This window comes from Lepeophtheirus salmonis, chromosome 1 (genome assembly GCF_016086655.4).
Source record: "Lepeophtheirus salmonis chromosome 1, UVic_Lsal_1.4, whole genome shotgun sequence".
Lineage (NCBI taxonomy): Eukaryota > Metazoa > Arthropoda > Copepoda > Siphonostomatoida > Caligidae > Lepeophtheirus > Lepeophtheirus salmonis.
The window spans coordinates 54,723,916-54,747,735 of record NC_052131.2 but is presented as its reverse complement, the minus strand read 5'-3'; the positions used below and the strand labels follow the sequence as shown (position 1 = coordinate 54,747,735).

Genomic DNA, 23,820 nt, shown 5'->3' with positions numbered 1-23,820 from the left:
CTTGATACAGATAGCGAGAACAACAGTTGACGTAAATTTATGCTGTATCCGCGCTCTCAAGCAATCTGTATTTATCTATGGTTGACATAAACCAATGAACAATGAAAGGAAAATATATCTTCTTTTGGTGTGCGCTTATTTTGACTCAAGTGCAAAATAATTTTCACATATTCATAAAGTAATTATAGAATATTGAAACTTTATCAGATCACATCTTATTTATTTCAAAAAATAATTACATAGAGTGTTTTAGAAAGTTTATTATTTAGCAATTATCATTTCAATGACGTAGAAAATGTATTATATATTTTTAATTAAACAAAATTTTATTATCAAACACAAATCTTATGTATAATATTATTATTATGTAATACATATAAATTATGATACAAGTTACAACTTGTATGAGCAAACTGTACAAGTTGCAATTTCTTTGTCTTAAAATGCATTATTTAATTACAACATTGGTCATTCTAATTACCAAATATATATTGCTACTATCATTTCATTTTGATACCTTAAAATTAGATGGTTATTATATATTTATGAGTACTATAACTGTGGTCATTAGAACTATATAATGTATCACAGAAACCTTAAGTTTTAGTAATTTGTATCCTAATAGTCAAAAATTAAACCCTTAATACATTGATCATCCATAGAATATTCAATAATTACATGATCCTCATCCAGAGTACTGTAAATCCTTCATTTAAACTTATTCATTTTATTTTTTGGTTGCAACTTGTACAAAATCGCAACTTGTACACAATATATATAATAGTTCATACTATTATACAATATGAAAAAATAAATTTCCTATCAAAGTAACATGGAGTCAAAAATTCCCTTGCAGAAATAACCGTCTTACTAACGTGTTCTTCAATATCTAAACTATCAATTGTGTTTCTGAAGCGAACATCCAATTTCACACGAATAAAACAAGGAAAAGTGTTTGACAAAATTATTCTACTGCTAATTTTGTTATCAAAAGTTTGACTGAATTGTGAATTAGTTCCATTTTATCTTCAGTATTAAGTGTATCTGTGTCTCATTATAAAAATTAAGTTACATTATTGAGGTGATAATTGCTCCATGCTTAAACTTTTTATTACAAATTTAAATTGAATTAAATTCTGAAATGGTTAAGATATGAGCTGTTCAACATACGTCCTTATTCATATAAGAACATTCCTTTGCACTCCCGTCAAGCACAAAAAAACGCTTTCCATATGATATTCATTTCAGTGTTACTTCAACTTGCATTATTATTTATTATTAATTAAGCACTCATCTGTAGTATTTCTTGCTGCTTGTCTAAGGATACAAAGTCAAAGAAGTTCAACCTGGAATCTGACTCTTAATTAATGACCAAGGACTGACTCACAAAGGGCTCACATCGTTTTGGATCATGATCCATCAAGAGAATGAAAATAGTATATTAATAAATTACTCCTTTAAACGTAGTTGAAGAAAGTGACCAACAATTCATCTAAACGAAAGTCAGAGAAGATCATATTTATTCAGGATTAATACTTGCTTTTTAGCTCCTAAATAATAAGGCAACGACTACAGACAAACACATCAGTTCTATCAAAAAAATAAAAGAAGAAAGCGGACTACGGAGTGTTTTGAGTGTGTTTGGCGAGTTGGATGTAGAATGTCTTTCCTCCTAAAGTTGAGGTGGTGTTCCAGATGTGTGCTAAGAACGAGACAGGCTCTGGGTGGATCTGGACCCGTATGGAACGTTCCGCCAAGTGGATTTGGAAGGTTTAAACAAGGTGGAGAGGAAGGGGCTTCGAAGAAGAGTGTCACTTCGGACTCTCTCCGAGAAAAAACGGGTCCAAGAAATGCTGGCGGTGGCGGGAGTGGTCGTAAAAGTGAGGAAATGGACGAGGAGCAAAAGAAGTATTTGCTCCTTGCTGGACTTGGAGCTTCATTTCTTATAGGAGGCTACATGATAAGCGAGAAGGGATACAAGGAAATTGCCTGGAAGGAATTTGTAGACTCCTACCTTCGACGTGGCCTCGTCGAAAAGCTCGTCGTCATTAACAACAAATGGGTCAAAGTGGAGTTAACTTCCGACAATGCTTCTTCAAGAGAAGTGCCCTGGTTTGCTATAGGCTCAGTAGATACTTTCGAACGTAATCTGGAGTCTGTTCAATTAGAGGTTGGTGTGGATCACTCTAATTTTATCCCTATCGTATATCGATCTCAGTTTGAAGTATCTTCCCTTTATGGAATGATCCCTTATGCATTTTTTTTCGGCATGATGTATTTTATGTTTAGAAGATCAATGGGGAATATGCCAGGTATGGGGGGATTAGGTTCGTCTGGATCCAGAAGTCGTCCCACGAAAGGTCGAGGCGGAGGCCCTATGGGAATGTTTGGCGGTATGAATCAGTCTACTGCTAAGTTGGTCGACGCCTCAGAGGTTGGTGTGGCTTTTAAGGATGTAGCTGGCTGTGAAGAAGCAAAGATTGAAATTATGGAGTTTGTTAATTTTTTAAAAAACCCACAGCAATATTTGGAACTTGGTGCTAAAATTCCAAAGGGTGCTATTCTAAATGGTCCTCCTGGAACAGGGAAAACTTTAATTGCTAAGGCCACAGCTGGGGAGGCTAACGTTCCTTTTATATCTGTTTCTGGCTCAGAGTTTTTAGAAATGTTTGTAGGCGTTGGTCCTGCACGTATGAGGGACATGTTTGACATGGCTCGTAAGAACTCTCCTTGTATTCTATTTATTGATGAAATTGACGCGGTTGGTAGAAAGCGTGGAGGTAGAAACATTGGGGGCCAAAGCGAATCAGAAAATACTCTGAATCAGCTCCTTGTTGAAATGGATGGATTTAATACTGGAACGACAAATGTAATTGTTCTTGCTGCAACTAATCGAATTGATGTATTAGATAACGCCCTTCTACGTCCAGGAAGATTTGATAGACAGATTTACGTTGGAGCACCTGATATTAAAGGAAGAGCCTCAATATTCAAAGTTCATTTGGAACCTTTGAAAATAATTGAGGATGAACAATTTACTAAAGTTAAGCTCGCTAGAAAGTTAGCTGCTCTTACTCCAGGTTTTACTGGGGCAGATATAGCGAATGTTTGTAACGAAGCTGCCTTGATAGCAGCTCGCGAGTTATCCTTTAGTGTTGTTTTAAAACATTTTGAGGCGGCAACTGAAAGAGTAATTGCTGGTATGGAGAAGAAGTCCAATGTTCTTCAACCTGAAGAGAAAAAAGTTGTTGCTTATCACGAGGCAGGGCACGCTGTTGCAGGATGGTTCCTTGAGTTCGCGGATCCCTTGCTCAAGGTCTCTATTATTCCTAGGGGAAAAGGCTTAGGATATGCCCAGTATTTGCCTAAAGAACAATATTTGTATACCACAGAGCAATTATTAGATCAAATGTGCATGACTTTAGGTGGACGTGCATCAGAAAGACTATTTTTTAGTCGAATTACCACTGGAGCCCAGGATGATCTCCAAAAAGTCACAAAGTCTGCTTACGCGCAAATTACTCAATTTGGTATGAATAAAAATGTTGGAAATATTAGCTTTGAGAGTCCTCGCGCTGGAGAAATGGTATTTGATAAGCCTTATAGCGAGAGCATGGCTCAATTAATCGACGAAGAAGTTAAGGCTTTAATTAATTCCGCAATGGATAGAACTGTTCAACTATTGACTCAACATAAAAAGGAGGTTGAGATGGTCGCAGAAAGACTCTTGAAAAAAGAAATTTTGAACAGAGATGACATGATCGAACTACTAGGGGAACGACCATTTGCTGAAAAACATACATATGAAGACTTTGTAGAAGGCACTGGATCTCTAGATGAAAATACTGAGCTTCCTAAGGGATTAGAAAATTGGAAAACATAACGTACTTTCTCTGTTCGAATTTTTATATTTGTTATTCGTCATTTCAGGGAACCAACGGAGGCTGAATAAGCTATTATTTAAATATCATTTTTGAAAATGCTGATAAAATTATTACGTATTTAATATTTATTCTTTTCTTTAGTTGAATTTGCAAATAAAAATGTAAAAAAACTATATATAAAAACTGTCAAAATATATGATGGAATATAAATAAATTCACAATCAGCTTTTTGAACTAAACAAAGATGCCGTGTATTTTCGATGTCGATACTTTCCTGTCAGCTGTTTCCACTAACGTCATAAATTATATTATATTGCAAAGTGACGCCATCTTGGGGGCTCAAAGTTGATTTTGAACAAATTTTTAATAAATCTTGATGGGATTTTTCATACAATGGCTTTAAGAATTTAAAAAGTTTAATATCTGTATTGAATACTACTTGATCTCAATGATTAACATGTTGAATATTACCAAATGTCCTTGTGTTGTATTCTCGTATTTATATCAATATTATCTAACTATAATCGGCGGTGTCTGTAAGAAGTGGGTTGGAGGGGCTGTAGCCTCCCCAAATTAAAGAAATTTAGCTTAATACTATAATTTTTTTTTTTGTCAGGATTAAAATTTTTACCGAAAATAGGATAAATTTTTTTTTTAAATATTTATTTTCTTAAAATTCATTTGGCAAAATTATGCAGCAGGGCAAGAAAATTTATAGTGAAATTTTTTGTGAATAGCTGTGGATTTTTCAAATTTTTTCCCAAAAAATTTAATATTTGAAATTTCATTAGTGATTTTTTTTTCCAAAAAAATTAATATATATAACATTTTGTTTGTCCCAAAAATTAATTTTTTTCTATGAATAGCTACATATTTTTGATTTTTTCAAAAAGTTTAATATTTGAAATTTAAGATTGCCCATGATGAGAGAGAGACAAGTATTAGGAAAAGAAGATATAGTGATGAATTTTTGAAGTATGGATATACTTTTACAGTTGAAGCAAGAATTGAAAAGCCACAAGGTGTCATTTGCCAAGAAATTATGTAAGCCGAGTAAAACCCAACAAAATTAAGCGCCATTTTGACTAGACATCCTAAAATTGAAGGCACAATTGTCCAATATGTAAATCCAAAAATGCAATGAAGGAAGCTCAACACAAATAATTTTGTTTCCTTGAGGGGACAGCAACTAGGTAAATGTTATCAAGCGGTCACGGTACCAGAAAGGTTGGGAATCGCTGTAATAGAAGGATAAAATTTTTATAGACAGTAAGGGTAGGTAAGGAATGTCCTAACTTTTAAAATAATAGGCCATATTGCCACTTGAAATATTTTAGTGAGTCACAGAACCTATTAAATTAAATTTCATGAAAATGGCTTCATAAAATAAACTATTAAATACATATTTTTTTCAAATTTAGGCCAAATATATAAAAGAGCCAAATCTAATTATTCAAAAAAGGCCAATATGGCAACCCTGTTTATGAGTGAATAGAAAGATAATTTTTTTTAAAGTAGTTAGGCTTCTCGTAAAGGATGTCCAACCTTTTAAAATAATGGGCCACATAACTTGACTTGAAATATTTTAATGGGCTATATAACCTATTAAATCAAATTGCATGAAAAATGACTTCATAAAAAACAAATTTTAATGACATATTTAAAATTAAGGCCAAATATATAAAAATTATATATTTTCAAGACCAATTTGGTAAGCCTGTTCAGAGGCGTCAGCAGGATTTAAATTTTTGGGTTGGGGGTTTGAATTTTTGCTACGCTGCATAATTTGATCGAATGAACTTTTTCTTTTTAGAAATAAATCCATAGAAAAAAAAATCCCTTATGTTTAATTATCAATTTTTTCCCTCAGAGCGATTATAATTTTCAATAATGACAAAACATATTACGCGCGTTCTACGCGTTTTGATGATGAATGGAATTATGTAAATCCGGTTTGTTTTTTAGCTGGCCCATTAATTTGTAATTGGTAGTGTAAAGAATGAATTTTCTTTTCCTTAGCAGTTGTCATTATTATTTAATTCCTGAGTAGTGAACATCCTTTCCTAAATAGATTCAATCATATTCAAAACATGTTTGAACGTTCGTGTGTGCTGATAAAAGACGGAGCGTAACGTTGAGGATTTGTTCACAGAGTTATAATCGTAAGTCCTTGTTGGACTCAGAGTATAATTAGGGATCGTCATCGGAGTAATTGTTGCAAATATTTTTGTTTATGTCCTTTTTTCCTTTCTCTCTTGTCACAACTGATTGTAGCTGATCAAATGAAACGTAATTCTTCCAAAACATTTTTCAAATTGTTAGGGTTACCATGTTCATTTTTGGCTTCTTTTTTTAACATGCCGATTCCATACTGGATTTTCACCTTTATAGCTAAAATTGTGACAATTTAAAAAAAAAAATACTACTTGAAGTGAGAATGAGTAGGGGACCGTACTTAAACATTAACTGGGACAAGGGTTGGACATCCCTGGTTTAGCTCCTGTTATTTATTGGTTTCATTATAAAATTCAATAGTTAACCAGTTTATTTAATGTTAATGGTTTTTATTTTGAGGAAACCTGCTTGTTCAGACACCCAAATGATCGATATCAACAATGCTGACGTTATATGCAATCGCTCAACTATATGAGTAGATTTTTTTATGTATGGCCGGGGAAAATATAAAGAAAAATAAAAGTTTTGAAATTACCAAAGGTCTGCTGTTCTTTCTTCATTTTTTAATAGATTGGCGAGTTGTTATCCTCTATGCTCATTCAGGGGAATGTACTCGATACTCCGACCTAGCAACCGGTCGTTGTGGCTGTTGTAAGCAAGCTCCACGAGATCCAGTATCTATCATTACTAGATACGGAGTGGGATTTGTGTTAGAAGCTACGACTTGTAAAAAATCGTTACTTGTACCCAAGAAACCGGGGGAAACTTGAAAATTACTTACTTGAGAGGTTATATGTGAAGAAATTAAAAACGTCGGTAATTTTATAGGTAGGCATGTATCATTCATAAAAAAATGTTTGTTTGTTTTTTTAATTTTTTAAATCGGACAAGAAATGTCATCACAGCGTGATTTAAGGCTTAGGGCATCAGCTCTTCTTCGTGCGGGTCAAACTCCAATAGAGGCGGCCAGGCTGATGAAAACGGTTCGTAAGATCATCTAAAATGTTAAGAAGAGGATAGACCATAGACCAGAAAGGGGCTCTCTGGAAAAATCCCATCATTAATACAGATGCCCTCAAGGACGCCATTTAAAAGGACCCAACCAAGTCAATGAGCGCCCATGCTGTGTAACGTCGTCTTTCAGTAAGATGGAGCTCCCACTCACACTGAGAAAATTACTCATACCTTCTTAGGTAACAGCGTTGCTTTCCGGGATAAGATAAAGTGGCCACCATATAGTCCAGATGTTCATCCCTTCGATTTTTTTTCTGACCGCACATTGAAACCATGAAGGTCTACATCAACGAGGATTGGGCTACCAGGCCCCAAACTTCCTTTTCACAAGAGGCTTGTCGCCATCCGCGATATCAATGGCGGCCAAATAAATCAATTTGACATTCGCTATGTATTAGTAAAAGATAAATAAAGATTTTTGTTAAATGTATAATGAAAGAATTACAGTCTATTTTCTTTTGTCTTTCCCAGAGTGTAAGTTTCAAGTTTCCACTCGGTATACAGAGATGGTGTTCTAATTAAATTCTTAGGATGTTGTTTATTTAGAACTTAGATCATTTAGATGTAATATTTAAATGCATAAAATTTAATCATAGGGCTATATATTTTCCAGTTATTTGTTACAGGAAGTCTTCTTTGCATATCTATCAATTGTAAATATCTTTTTGTCTTCCCTCATATTAAGTATACAATTGTTTGTCAAAGTATTTTGCTTACCTGTCAGTCATTGACCTCATTTTCATTAGAAGACAATAAAGGCGTATTAAGAAGGGTTTCTCTCCCGAGATTCCGGGATTTCATACCTACGCCGGGGGGTACAAAGGATTTGCAGGGCTTGATTTTTGGATTTAAAAAAAAAAAAATATCCAAAAATTATAATTTGTTTGAAATTTTTTCAAAAATCCAGCACTATTCACAAACAATTAAATTTTTGGGGAAAAAATTCAAAAATCAAATTCCAAATACTTGATCTTTTTGGAAAAAAATATCAAAAATCAAAGCAATTTACAAAAAATTAAATAATTTCGAAAATTATTTGAAAAATTAAATTTTTTGGAAAAAATTCAAAAATTAAATTTCAAATATTTGATCTTTTGGAAAAAAATATCAAAAATCAAAGTTATTTACAAAAAATTAAATTATTTCGAAAAAATTTGAAAAATTAAACTATTTCGAAAAAAAATTTGAAAAATTAAATTTTTTGGAAAAAATTAAATTTTAAATATTAAATTTTTTGGAAAAATATTTCGAAATTCCATAGTTGTTGACAGAAAAAAATCTGAAAAAAATACAGAAATCTATAGTTATTCACAGAAAAGGACATTGTTGGAAAAACACTTCAAAATATTTAATAGTGTTATTTAATAAAAAATGATGCAAAATTTTATTAGCAACATATCTTATATTAAAAGCTGTGGATCATTAGTTAATTAGGTAATTAATTATTGGCAATTTTGCTTGGGTTTTTTAAATGTTGTTTTTTTCCCAGAAAAACTCCGATGTCAATAACTCCATTTGAACAAATCTTATCAATTTAGAATCCTTGCTTGACAACGGATCTAATGGTAAAAAAATCAAATTATGAAAATGAATTTAAGGAAATCTTTTATTAATTATCCATGGAGTTATTTGCCTTTAAAAAAGATATTATGTAGACAAACACACTTTGCTTTAATAATATAAATATTAGTTTTGGTTTTCGGTCTGCAAATTCTAAATCGGTCTGAGAGTGTTATGATTTTTCAGTGGACCGAACTAATTCGGTCCTCTAAAGAAATTTGGTCTGGACCGATCTTAAAGGACAATTCGATTTAAACCAATTTTAACTAAAAAAAATCAATTGACTAAGCGATCTGGGTTGCCATCAAGAATAAGGATTATGCCAACGCCTATGTGAATTTGGATGCCCTTAAGGCTCCCGTAAAGAAAGAGTTGGCTGACATTTAGGAAGAATACGTGAAGAAGACCTGCAAGATATTCAGGCTTAGGATCGAGGACATGTTTTAGAACAGGGATGTCCAACCTTTTAATATAATGGTCCGCATTGTCTCAAGTAATAATTTTAAGGGGGCACAACACCTATTTAATTTAATTTAAAGAAAAACAGATTCGTAAAACAAAAATATTGAATACATATTTAATTCAAATTTAGGCAAAATATAAGAAATGGCCACATCTAATTTTTCAAGGCTAACCTGAGGCTTGGTTTTATGCTCCCCTCCATAATTTGATCGAAGGACCTTTTATTATTAAGATTATATATATATTCTAAAAATAAAGAAATATTATATATATATATTTCTTTATTTTTTTCATTAAATTTTTTCCCCCAGGGCGATAATTTTACAAAAATTTATTTATTTGGGAACTATTTTTATTTAAATGTGTGTACGTATATGCGCGTTCCACTTATTTTCTTGATATTGTGACAATTTTGCTACCAAATACTACTTGAAGTGCGAATGAATAGTGGGCAAGACTTATACATTAAGCAGGCCAGTGGTTGGACATCCCTGGTCTAAAGTCTAAAGAAAATATTCGACCTCTAGTGATTTGTTCCTATATATATCCGATACCCGTCTGCTTAGATTTTTTTTCAAATTTGTACGACAAAAAAAAATGATTTGGTAAGATTGGTTTTGTTTAAAATTCGGTCTAAACAAATTCTATAGATGAATTGTCAATGACGTCATGTCTGTTTCAAAATGGTTTCAAAACCATAAAGCCACATGAAATTAAATGTCATCCATCATATTTGTACAATTCATAAATCAAGATAAGGGTGAAAATTGGTCAACAGATTGTGACCAAAAAAAATCAGATCATAATTAGAAAACAATTTAATTTAGGTTTACGGTCTATATCTATATATTACGGATGTATCCCAAGGATTTGGGATAATAACATTACTTTAGGGATGATTATTATCAAAATGTCAAAATCTTGGGATTTTATACATGCAACAATAATTGATTACTCCCGTTTGATTATATTAATTACATCTTCAAACTTTGTTTATCTAAAATGTTAAGAGTTTACTACTCTTTTAGTCGTGTTCAACTCGTTCTCATTTTGTATGATTTTAAATGCGGCTAAATAACATAAAAATACGGTGGAACAAGTTTGGACTGAGAGCCTTCTACAGCCATAATAACGAAATTTGCACAGGGTAATATTCATCAACTTTCCAATGTTCAATGTTACATATAGCAGTAATTAATTTTAAACATCATGTAACAGGAAGCTAATATTAACAAGGGTTTTAAATGAGTAGTACCATATGTCTTGTTACAACCTTCTTCTCACGCTCTTCCAAAAAACTCATCCCTTCTTATATGTACTCGCTTGTCTTTTCTTCTTTAATATGCCGCATTGAACGTAAGCTATATAAGCCGGTGGCTAAATTATTATTTATCAGATCAAGTAGTCACTCGGTTCGCACAGTCAAAAATGAGTTTCTACATGCAAACTTTGCTTTATTAATATAAATCATATCGTGGAGCGTGTCAAGCATTTAAATTTGATCTCGAGAACTTTACCTTCTTAATCTGTGAGATCAAAGCTAAGAGGACTATAAATAAAAATAAGATAGATAGATACATACATTTCGCTGTCTTTTATTGTTTACTAAAGATAACCCGATATTTCCCGGAAATCCATTTAAAGAGAATTTCCCAGGAAATGAGAAACCCTAGTATTAAGATTTTTTAAATTGATCAAATGATTGCACTACGTTATATCTACATTATAATCACTAATTAATAATGTGTTTTTCCCACATTCACACTTTTTTGTTTTATTAATAATGGAACATTTTCTTAGAACGTAAATATTGTTGATGTCAGGAGCGATATTAGAATAAACAGTGCCGTGTGAAAAGATTAAAAATGCAGCCCTTTCCTATATTTCCATTTTTTTTTAAATGTGGTTTCTTACAAACAGGCCTGCGGAGCCGCAGTTAGCAGTCAGAAAATTTGTACCGACTCAGGCTAAAAAAAAAAATAATCATAATTTATGTACACAAAACTTATTTATAATCTGAGGCTTATATTTAGTATTGTATTCATAAATTTATTTTCTAAATGTCTTTAAATCATAAGTATTAAGTACTTTTCATTTATGAACCTTGAAAGTTAACTAATTTATAAGTTTACTTCAGAAATTTCAATCGTGCCCTATAGGCTATACAATCACAATTCCCAAACATTTCTAAAGTCTAAATTATTATATGTATGTGGTAGAACATAGCCACTAGCCGTGCTAGTTCATTAGTTAGACTTGTGAACAGTCAGTCTTATCAGAGAAATGTGTAACATTCCAGTGAGATATTGTATTTATTACCGTTCCTCAGTTACGAGTACATAAATTATGTTCAGAAACTTAACAATGTATCAGCTCAGCAATTGATAGATTTTCATTCCATTTCATTTGTTGTTCATCCTGTTAAATATCTTATATTCCAAATATTTTCTTTATATCTGGGACAATTATTTATTACATATGACTAATAACTATCTATATCTTTAAATTAGGTGTATATTTATTGTATATAGACTCAAATGACAAAAATAGTACTTTAAAGCCTATAAGATGTATTAAATTATTGTTTATTAGAGTAGGAGTCGGTTACATTCAAAATAAAGGAGTCAGGGATTTTATGTGCCTACTCCACAACCTTGCTTACAAGATTAATAAAATACAAGGTTATATCATAAACCCTTTTCCGACTTATGTTTCTTCGTGCTTTTTAATAGTGTCGTCAAAGAGTATAAGTGTTCCTAAAAGGAGCTATACATCACCTTACTTGACAATTACTGTTAGAGTAATGTTGTTATACTCTATGACGTCAAAGTATGTCCATCATGCCCAGCAGCCGTTGCGGTACATCAAATTGAAAATTATAGCAAGTTACATAAAATACATCATAATTCAATATTTTCCTTATTATAGTTGAAAAAAGGGTTTCCATTGTTATAACACTTGGTTGTTTAGTCCTGCAAAATGGCCGACATCAATAATGCTGACGTGACGCACGTATTTATCTTTATTGTATCACGCAACTTTTCCTCCAAACAGACACAGAAAAATGCCCAAAATCATCTATCTGATAGTTATCCCAATAAGTCAATCATACCAATTGCCATGTGTCTCTAATGTACTTCCAGACTATCACTGTCATCTTATTTATTCACCATAATTAAAATGAATTACATATTATTAAAATCTACATAGTATTTTATTTCAACCTGTATTATAATATTGTTTTGTAATATTAATTTTAAAAGAGTAGTTATTTTATTATTTCTATGAAGAAATAGCCAAAATTTCTTCATAGAAATAATAAAATGGCCAATATATATATATTATATAAACTACAAAATTATTATTCAATACTTTTTGGGAATTGTTCACAGCAACTTAACAAGAATCTAATTTTAATTCAACGAATCAACGTTCAGAACAATGTTAAGGGGAAAATAAAGATGTGGGATTTATATTTATTTCCTTCCCTGTAGCCATTCTAATACAACGTCATAGCTGCTAAACTGTTTTTTATCAAACATCAATCAAATTACCATGTTACTTTTCGATTTATTTTTTAACATATCAAGAAGGTAATGAATACATTTGTAGATATAATACTCTTTGTATCAGCTGTAAACATGTTTTACAGTATTCAATTGATTTGTGCTTCTTTATACCTAGGATAGAAATTTTATACATAAGCTCTTACGCTTGGCTCGGCAATCACTCATCAAAGGGGCTTAACACAACAACATTTCTGATGGATTTTTATTTCCTGAAGGAACATCAATCACATCCATCAAACATAAGAAAAAATATTTTTTATGAAAATGAGAGAGTAGTGGAAAAAAAAAAAAATAGATTTCATTTTTGAATAGATTCTATGTATTTTCTATTCAACTTCAAATGAAAATATTTATTCCGGATTGAAGTTACATTACAAGTATATATATTTTTGGCAAACCATGCAAGTAATTATTGCTTATTCAAGTTAGGTATTATAAATTTCTTCTATTTATTGCATGAAGGAGTGGTGGAAGTATTTATTTATTTTATGAAGTTGGGTTAGAAATATCTAGTCTCAGTTCATCTCTGGAAGTAGAATATTATATTGATAAGACAAGGATGAAATATCTATCAATCCACTCTTTATTTACAATCATTCTTTTCTCAAGAATATCACAAATTCATGGGTAAATATTGTTTTAGATACTAAAAAAACTATTTTTTTTAGGGGGGGGGGGGTTGTTGAATTTTTTTGAAAAAAAATAGAAAAAGTAAAAAAATTTTGAAAAAAAATTCAAAAATTCATAGCTATACACAGAAAATTATTTTTTTAGAAAAAAATTACAATAATTAAATTTCAAATTGTAAATTTTTTTAAACAAATTTCAAAAATTAAATTTCAAATGGTAAATTTTTTGAAAAAAATTTCAAAAATCCGCAGCTGCTTTCAAAGAAATTCAAATATTAAATATTTTGGAAAACATTTCAAAAATCCACAGCTAGTTACAAAAATATTCAAATATCAAATATTTTGGAAAATACTCAATAGCTCAATAGAAAATAGAAATGGCAATAGCAAAAATCAATAACTATTCACAAAAAATGAAATTTTTTGGGGAAAAAATTCAAAAATCCTTAGTTATTAACAAAACTTTAATTTTTTTGGAAAAAAAATTCGAAAATCCATACCTGTCTAAAAAAAATAATTTTTTGGAAAAATATATCAAACATTAAATTATAAATATTAATTTTTTTTTGGAAAAAATTGTCAAAAATCCATAGTTATTTAAATGAAATGTCATGATGGACTGAATGTCAATGTTTTGAGACCTTGATATCCCTAATAAATTATATAATATTTATTTCTCATTTCGTCTAGGATTCCGGAACTAGCTGACTTTGATGGTGTATGGTTCGAAATACCAAACTCTCAAGACAATATTATACCACTTTTGAGTAGTTTGGGACTTGATCAAAAGGGTATTGATACCTATTTAGCAAATGGAACACTGACTTGGCAAATACTCAAATATGAGTATGACAAAATTAGTTTCACGGGCACGGGTAAGGGCCTTTTTTTACGCTTTATAAATACAAATTTGACTCTAATTCGGTATTTGGTATCATTGAGAGTAGTGCTACTTATAAATGAAAAGCTGGATCAGTAAGTAAATCTAAATGTGAGTTCTGAAGTCTTAAAATTTACATTTTGTTTAATATTTTTCAGTAAAAATATGTGTTTGATAAGTTCTATCGTTACCTTTATTTTATCTGGCAACCTTTCTCACGAAAGGAAACAGAAAAAAGTAATCAAATGAGTTGGATGTAGTTAGTCAATTCTTCGCAACTATTATGGAATTATCATTGAATAATTCTTGAGAATTATTGACAGCTTCACAAGAGCTAGTTCAAATTCATCCAATCAAAATTCAGTACATTGTTTAGGAGAAAAGAAACAGAAAAAATCTTTGAGCTGGATTCATTCAGCTGTTCATTTCTTCCCTCCTTTTTTATTGTTCTCCAGAGACTTCAAGAGAAAAGCCTAAATCAAGTTTTACGAAACGTGGACCACGTGAGCTTTAGTCCAAATTTAGTTGGCTAGGAGAATACTTTTTTGTTCGTTTGGAGCGCTGAGGGGCTTATGAATTACTCTTTGATACGTCGTTACCTTTATTGTATCTCACAATCGAGCGTGCGCGTCATATTAAAAAGAAAAAAAGAGAGTATTTGTATATATTTAATTGTTAAAGATGGGATGTGTGTAAAAAAACAACTAAGTATAGTGATTAGAAAAGGGAAAACGGTTCAGGCGTGTGCTCTTTCGTTTTTTGTTGGTTATTTAATAGGTAATCGCGGTGTTAGCGTCTCTCTCTGAAAGTAAAATTCTCACCTACCTTTGTTGAAAATTGATTTGAAAATGGACAATGAAATAAATATATTTGAATTAAAATACAATTATAATATTTTCATTGTACTAATGCTACTTTAAATGTAGAAGGTTATCTTATTTATAGCAGTAATTCATTTTCTGGCCCCAAATCATATAACAGCCATACTTAAAATGGTCTTAGGTCAATTATACAATATGGTTCCCTCCTGCTTTCTATTTGCGGTCATGCAAAAATCCCATCTTTAATAATTGTATAAAAATGGGTTGTAAAAGTGAATGAAATCTCACAGATATCATAGTAAAAAAGAAAAAAAACCCGGAAGTACTCTATATAAATATAGCTAATGAATGGGACTATAGATAAGGTTTAGCAACAAGTTAAAGTACTCTATGGCAATTCTAATCATTTTTTTTCCTCAAATTGATATTTTCCCCCCTTTATTCTCGAGGAGAGAAGATCTAAGAATTGAGTACCTACGTCTAAGTGTGCTCATAAAAAAACAAAGTATAAAACTGAGGATTTGTTGAGGAGTTATCATTTAAACTATTAAGACAAAGTTTGTCTGTTCGACGATGCCTATAAACTTCAAGCGAACCCAGGTAATATCGTTAGTGATATCATATACCAAATGTATTTCAAATCCGTTTCGTTGTGAAAATTTTCTTATAAGTTAGGCCCTCAAATTTTGAAATTAATTCAGTTTGAGATTTTTAGGAGGGGGTCATCATGTTTATGACTTCATTCAACTATGCATTCAAGCTTTTAAATAAGTTCTGAAAAATGTATAAAACTTTATATTTCGACTAAAGATATAGCATAAAACCCCACTTGGGGCTTATTTTGAGACCTTGATAACGTGATTGGTTACTTCCTATTAGAAACATTGTGATTCTAAATAGGACATTTATACTATCATGATTTATGATAGAGCAAAAAGGCGTGAGAAATACTATACCTATGTGGCGTGAGAGCATGACATTTGATAGAAATGCTTGAGAGCCTTGCAGAGATATTTTACTTTGGCTTATATTTTTAATTACAGATCCAGATGGAACGATTTACAAAGGAGTGGGATTTTTGAATAAGGATCAATCTCCACGAAGTGATTTGAATTTCCTAGGAAGAGACTTCAAAACAGATTCCGAGTTTACCAATGGACAAATGGTTACTCATGTCTATTCTAAAACTGGAATGGAGATCCTTCGTATCATTCGTGAATTAATTTCAGAGGATGTTATGAAATATTTATATTCAAATATTTTAGCGGGGATTCAGGGATTTAATCTTTATCGTCGAGAAAAAAAATTATAGTTTTAATTTGTAGAAAGATAATATTTGATTGGATTTAAATGACTATTTGGGACATTGTTTTGACATTAATGACTTGAGAGCGTATGGCATGTAAACAAATAAAACTAATTTATATTCAAACAAAAAATGAAAACATAACTATTTTGTATATTGTATATAGTGTGTGAATATAAAAGTAATCTTGAACAAAAGTTAAGAAAATGGGAATTTCCCAATTTATTGTCTTACTTTCTAAATATAAATGGCCCATGATTTAACTGACCTTTTTCGGTCAATTATGGCCTTCCTATTTTAATTTGTGGAATGGGTTGAGATACTTAGGAATATAAGCTACAGTCTGAAGCGTGGCTGCGGAGTTTGAGTCGGTTTTTTTTTGGTTTGAGTCGGAAAATGTGCATTAACTCCGGCTACAAAAATTATTAAAATTTATTTAATAAAACTTATTTATAATCTAAGGCTTATATTTAGTATTGTATTTATAAATTTATTTTCTAAATGGTTTTAAATCATAAGTATTAAGTACTTTTCATTTATGAAACATGAAAGTTAACTAATTTAAAAGTTTACTTCAGAAATTTCAATCGTGCCCTATAGGCTATACAATCACAATTCCCAAACATTTCTAAAGCCTAAATTGTTATAGTGGGTAGAACATAGCCACTAGCCGTGCTAGTTCATTAGTTAGACTTGTGAACAGTCAGTCTCATCAGAGAAAAGTGTATCATTCCAGTGAGATATTGTATCTATTACCGTTCCTCAGTTACGAGTACATAAATTATGTTCAGAAACTTAACAATGTATTAGCAATTGATAGATTTTCATTCCATTTCATTTGTTGTTCATCCTGTTAAATATCTTATATTCTAAATATTTTCTTTATATCTGGGACAATTATTTATTACATATGACTAATAACTATCTATATCTTTAAATTAGGTGTATATTTATAGTATATAGACTCAAATGACGCTATAGTACTTTAAAGCCTATAAGATGTATTAAATTATTGTGTGTTGGAGTAGGAGTTGTGGAGTCGGTTACATTCAAAATACTGGAGTTGGATTTGGAGTCGTTCATTTTATTTACCCACTCTACAGCCCTGGTCTAAAGTATAGGACCCAAGGTAAAGAGCAGATGAATTACTAGAAGATGATCATGTTTTTTTTTCCTCGTTGGTGATTGGCTTAAAATTTTAAGCTGCCATAATATCTATTTAAAAGGTCTTGGAAGAGTTTTATTTACTATTTTGTCTGCTTAATTTAATTATTTGTTATAATTAGCCAATAATTTCAATATATCTTTCATAATAGTATGTCAAATTTGCAGTGCAGTATTTTATAAATATAGATCCACTACAGATAAAAAGTATCCAAGGTTCTCATTCATGTCCAAAAGACAGAAATATATGCAATTTGTAGATCAATGCCATCAAACGTACTAATTTGACTTCAACCAAAGGCTTAAAAGTTTGTCAAGTAATATAACCAACTATTTTTTACTATGTGAGGGATGTAAAAATTAAATTAAAGTATTTTTTTTGAAAGGATGTCACTATTTATTCTAATTTCTCTTATTAAATTGTTTGGTTTAGACTTATTTTGAGAATTAAGTTTTCGAGGAAGTCTCCAGGAGAACAGTGGTGTTTGGCAAATAATGCAATTATATTTTAGTATTTGAACATTATTATATATAAAAAACTAAAGCTCTCGTTTATCTGAAACTTTTTATCAGGGACTCAATCTTATGTATTCAAACGTTCATTTGCTGAGAGGAGTTTAAATTTATTCGATTACATGTTTGAATATTTTAATATTCAACATAATGTCTTTGTTATTTTTGATTTCCACACTATGCATACAATTTTATAATTTAGGAAAATGAAGTGCATCAGAGAAGTGATGATGAGAATTCCAACAAAAAATAACAGTTCTTCAAATATTTGATTAGAAATGGACATGCCCATATATGAACCTATGATTGAGAGTGATAATCAGGGTTTAAATGATACCAATCTTTAAATAATTATCAATATAATTTTTCAATGCCAAAAATACACCTTATTGCTGGTTCATATTATATATTCCAGGAAATCCTCCACTCTTCATGTACCGAGCGGAAACTTGAAACCTACACATTTGAAAAGAAAAAAGAAAAAAGCCTGCAACTCCGTAATACTTTAACAAAGCTTTTAAATAATCTTTTCTGATACATAGTCAACGTCAAATTAGTTTATTCTAATTGACCGCCATTGGGCTCACATATGGCGACAAACCTCTTGCAAAAAGAGTTGCAAGTATTGCAAATGAAGCTCGGGTCCATAGCAGCCTACTCCTCTTTGGTGAAGGCCTTCATGGCTTCAACGTTCGGGTAACGGGTGCTACAGGTGTGCGCTCAATGTGAGGCCAGAAAGAAAATTCGAGGGGAGTTACATCTGAACTATGTGGTGGGTACATTCTCTTATCCCAAAAGGCGATGTTATTAACTAAGAAGTTCTTAATAATTTTTGCAGTGTGAGCAGGGCCTCCATCTGGGTGAAAGACGACGTTTATATGGCCACCGTGTGTCTGCAACCCTCCAGGAACCAGATCAGGGGCGCTATAATCACGTTGGAGGCAACAATGCCTAGCGCTATGGCTGAAGCTGGGAGTTTGGTGTGGTCACCGATCGAATGTCCTCATTGGTTTTCCCAAAGCTGACATAACGGTCATTACGGCGATTCTTATCGGTGCCAACGTCAAAGTCTCCTAGTCTGAGAAGGTATGACTTTTCCTGACGCTGTACTCTTCATGTTGCTGAGGAGTCCCTGGCAACGTTGAAGATGGTTCCTCTTCATAGTGGCTGTAAAGAGAGGCCCCTACAACCTCACTAAGGATTTTTGACCCCACTTTTTGACATTTTTGTATGATTAATGTTGAGATTCATTGCATGGGCGCATATAGATTTGGTTGGTTCCTTTTTGATGGCATCCTTGAGGGCATCCACCTTTATGATGGGCCTTTTCTGGAACGCTCCTTCCTCTCTATAGCCTCTTTGTGATGTAGTCTCTTCTTAACATTGTAGATGGTCTCATCAGATCCCATCAGACTTGTTACTCTGCTGGAGTGTGACCCGCACGAAGAAGAGTTGATGTCCTAAGTCTTGAATCTTGCTGCGATGACATTTCTCGTATGGTTTAAAAAGTTCAAAAAGCATTGGGTGCTTGAGATACATGCCTACCTATACCATTACAGACCGTTCTTATTTCCTCACCATGAATGATAGTGCTCCCTGAATGCGTAGATGAGGAACAATTTTTTTTATCTGTCTGTTCTTTTCATTGAGTCCTTTAGTTTGAAGTATGGATGCTACCCATAATTTTATAATATCCTTAGATTATCCACCAAAATCCCAAGAATCAACACTGAAATCCAAAGAAAAGAATATCAATACATACAATTTGACACTCACCTTGAATGAGTTATATTTCATATTCTTCTTCACCTTTTATAGTATCTGCTGATAATTGTATAAAATCATTTTCTGTAATCGTTTAATCCCTATCTCTGTATAGTTAATGACAATTTCCTTTAGTAAATTTCGATATTCAGGCTATAGGAGGCTGCTAGTTCGAACATGTTTGACTCTTCTTTTCTAATAGATTATTTAGCCAGAGTTAAAATCAGAGACGAGAACGAGCTCTGTACAACACGACTAAAAAGTAGTTAACTCTTAACGCTTTAGAGGAATAAAGTATTAAAATATTATTAATATAATCAAACGAACGTAATCAGCTATTGTTGGATGCATAAAACACCAAGATTTTGACTTTTTGATAAAACCATCCCCAACGTTACGTCAATATCTCAAGATAAATCCTAAGGAGTGAAATTTCTGGTATGAAGCCTTTGTTTGATAGATGGTACTTTGTTTAGTTCAAATACGAGCAATTACGAGGTATACTCGTTCCTCGCCTGAAAACATGATACTCAGTTGAATACACGTTCATCTCCCTAACACTTTTTACAAACTAATTACAGGGGTGTTCAAGGCAGGGATTGAAGGGACTCTAGGAAAAGGAATTGTTTTCTAGAAAAAATTAATTCGACCATACTATGCAGCAGAGGATAAATTTGAATTTTTGAGATTTTTTCGGAAAAATTCCAAAAGCTAAAAAAAAAAAATTATATAAAAATATTTCTTATAGAATTATTTAAAGTTTCTCAATTAATTTTGTCTTTCTTTTCTCTAAAACGTAATAACAAGATTACCATTAGATACAAAAAGATTCTTAATAGGCTTGCATTAAATAGATTTCTCCCTGCTGTGGAACAGAATAAAATAGTTGGAAACTCAGTCGCTTTTGAATCAGAATAAAATAGTTGCATTATTTTGCAAAAGTTTTTTGAGTTGGCAAAATAAAGAGTCTTTTATTAAGCTGTTATTATGATTAGTTATAATTGTAAGTCCTTGTTGGACTCAGAGTAGAATTGAGGATCGACGTTGGAGTAATTCTTACGTATGCCATTGCTTATTTCATTTTTCTTGGAAATACAATCCATTGCTATCATAAGTTGGAGTAATGAGGAATATATATTTATTTTCCGTCGAATATAAATATTGCTAAAAAATTGTTTGACAGAATATTTTATAAAACTAAACTAATTGCAATCCAGCTCCTAAGTTTTAATTGGATGAAAATTAGTTAATTGCTTCAATTTCTAAGATCCAAAAAATAATTTTTTTCAATTCATTTACATAATTTGAAATTTGTAGTTTATTATTTGAGTACAAATAACTCCAATAATAATGCTTGAAACCTAAAATTAGTGTGATTAAATCTGGTGTCATATAAGAATTCAAAACCCCCTTTGGGGGGATGTTTGTTTAAATCGGGTAATTTGGTTCTGCAATATTAACATTTTTAAGATCTTTGCAGAATCGTCAATAACTCATTAATTAATAAACTAACGATCCACAATTAAAAAAATAAGATTTATTATCAGTTACGTTTTGCATCTTTATAATAAATTTCACATTTCTTCTAAAACCTTTCAATCAATAGTTATTTAATAATAAACAAAACAAAAAAAAACAAAAAATAATAATGCACGTATCTTATATATTTTTTCAAACTGTGTAAATCAAAACTTTAAATCTTTACTATCATTATGGAGGGGAAAAAATAACTTTTCTGATTTATAAAACCTGTTTTATTGCCTTTTGAAAACGGAAAATATGTTGTCGCAGTTTGTATAATTGAATAATTATAAAATAAGTAAAAAAAACTTTAATGATGTCACAAGTGATCTATTTTAACTCTTTAAGGACCTTTAAGTGGGATTATACTTAATGGGACAAGACTTGACATCAGTCCTCAATACAATATAAACACAATATTAGGCTGGACGTCCACAGGTTTTTTTTTTAGAGAAATTTAAAAGTATGTACATACATTAAAATTGTTTCTTTCTGAACGATTATTTCTCAAAATTCCTCCCTTGGGGGGTGGGCTGCAGACGCCCCTGCTTGTGGTAACACACCTTTACAACCCAACTTATGAGACGTAGATATTGTGAATGGCACTAACTCCTTATACAAGTTGCAATTCGCCAAATTGCACAATAGAAAGTTGAATTAACTGTTTCTTCTAAATTTTGTGGGATCGACACTAATTATTTTTATTAGCCTTTATATTTAAATGTTTAGTAGCGCTAAATTTTGGAAAAAAAAACAAAAAAAATACGCATAATAAAATATTTAATACCATTTTTATGAGAAACTTTTGAAGCAAAAATCTGTAATTCAACAATTTTCTACACTTTTTATTCAATATGTCCCCCTCCATACTGATTGATGGCTTCAATACGGGAACGAACAGAAGCACAGCTGGCCTTCATGAAGTACGAGTACAAGTTGTTCCACTCCACCGTGATAAAGGCCTTCGGGGCATGGACATTAGGGTGAGAAGTCTTCTTCATCTTGATCTCCAAGACACAGCCCACGAAGTCCAGGGGGTTCACGTCGGATGAGAACGAAGACTAAAAGTTTGCCGGCTAGAAGACAGCCATGTTCTCCCAGCTGAAATTCTGCACCTTCTTGGGCGTGAATGCCGGAGCCTCGTCTTAGGTAAACACATAGTTGTTCCTGAGGAACGTGCTCTTCAACGATGGCAAGACTTTCTCATTGGCCTTGAAGAGTTAGGGTGGTATATTGCTGCCGTCGGATGCAACGAGGCCATGGCCATAACCTGAGCTGGATATTTGGTCCTGAAGGTTCCCTCAACCTGAGTTCTTGATTCAGCCAAGAAGTGATTATTTTTCCTGTTCAGAACAGCGTCCACTATGAAGATCTTCTTGTCAGAGATCGATTTGTGTGCAGAGGGGATCGCACACACTCTGCCGTTTTGCTTGCTGCTAAGACATTTTTGATCGTACAAAAACCAAACTCACATCAAATTGTAGCTTTTTATGAGCTCCTTTGACTGGTAAAAAGCTACAATTTGACATTTACTGGCGCTGTGGATGAACCAAACGTTGGGTTAAAGTGCCTGAGTAAACGCTCATCAGATACCATGAAAGGTGTTGGTTGCTTAAGACAGCAAGTATGCTAATAAGTAACTCATTACTCTACACAGAAGGTAATATTATAAAGAAACGTATTACTTTCAAATGCAAGAAATTTATATCTGAGGGTAAATGGTCTCGAAGAGGATTCCATTTTTTAAGTTCTCGCCCTGTACAAGTTGCAATTCGTACAAAATCCCAAAATAGAAAGTTGAAATTACTGTTTCTTCTAAATATTGTGTGATCATTACTAATTATTTTCATTATGCAATATATTTGACTGTTTATTAGCGTTGGTTTTGCAAAAACCAACTATTATAAATTACAGATAATAAAATATATCTATATTATTACATTTACTTCAAAAAAAATCTTGGACAAAACCATATATCATGCGTGTACATGTATACAGGGTGTCCACGATAAATTCGAACTACTTTAAACTTCATCCAGATCCATATGGATATTCGGGGTTAAATCATACTAATAGAAAAGGTTGCGTGAACAATACACTATAACTTCCACCACAATTGCTTTGACAACAAACAATAGTCATCATGGAACAAGCAAGGAGAGACGCCATCCTCGAATTGGCTCGTGCGGGACACAAGCCCTCTGCTATCTACAAGCTTCTTAACTACCCCAAGACCACGGTGTACCGGGTCTTCAATACCTGGGAGGTTAAGGGGAAGGTCTGCTGCAAGGCCTACAACATGAGAAGTGACCGAATCCGCACTCCCCGCTTCCTTGAAGGCCTCCGGAAGTCCATCAAGGCTTCGCCGGGGACTTCCTTGCCAGGTTGGCCAAGAACCGGGGAGTGAGCAAGCAGCTGGTCTCCAAGGCTGTGAATGAGGATCTCGGGTACAGGACATACCGAATGGCCAAACAACACATCCTCACGGCATCCATGAAGGCCACCAGGCTCACCAACGGTAAGCATCACCTCAATGACCTGAAGAGCCATGGAGGAAG

At 32.3% G+C, this 23,820-nt stretch overlaps 2 protein-coding genes across 2 annotated transcripts; both read left to right on the top strand.

The window, feature by feature from the left end:
- The first annotated feature begins 30 nt into the window (after positions 1-30).
- Positions 31-4,127, top strand: Afg3l2 (AFG3 like matrix AAA peptidase subunit 2). The gene has a single exon (XM_040727514.2). It carries the CDS (start codon positions 1,661-1,663, stop codon positions 3,881-3,883), a length of 2,223 nt encoding a protein of 740 aa, XP_040583448.1. The 5' UTR covers positions 31-1,660; the 3' UTR covers positions 3,884-4,127.
- Positions 4,128-13,115: 8,988 nt separating this feature from the next.
- Positions 13,116-16,513, top strand: LOC121132071 (uncharacterized). Its single transcript, XM_040727513.2, has 3 exons — positions 13,116-13,291; positions 13,984-14,168; positions 16,038-16,513. Exons 1-3 carry the CDS (start codon positions 13,224-13,226, stop codon positions 16,304-16,306), a joined length of 522 nt encoding a protein of 173 aa, XP_040583447.1. The 5' UTR covers positions 13,116-13,223; the 3' UTR covers positions 16,307-16,513.
- Positions 16,514-23,820: the final 7,307 nt, after the last annotated feature.

What these genes read in the sequence shown, in the direction of transcription:
- Afg3l2 (XM_040727514.2), top strand. Translation starts at nt 1,661, where the DNA reads ATGTCTTTCCTCCTAAAGTTGAGGTGGTGTTCCAGATGTGTGCTAAGA.
- LOC121132071 (XM_040727513.2), top strand. Translation starts at nt 13,224, where the DNA reads ATGAAATATCTATCAATCCACTCTTTATTTACAATCATTCTTTTCTCA. An exon ending in AGAATATCACAAATTCATGG is followed by an intron (nt 13,292 to 13,983) that starts GTAAATATTGTT and finishes CATTTCGTCTAG; the next exon opens with GATTCCGGAACTAGCTGACT. An exon ending in AATTAGTTTCACGGGCACGG is followed by an intron (nt 14,169 to 16,037) that starts GTAAGGGCCTTT and finishes TTTTAATTACAG; the next exon opens with ATCCAGATGGAACGATTTAC.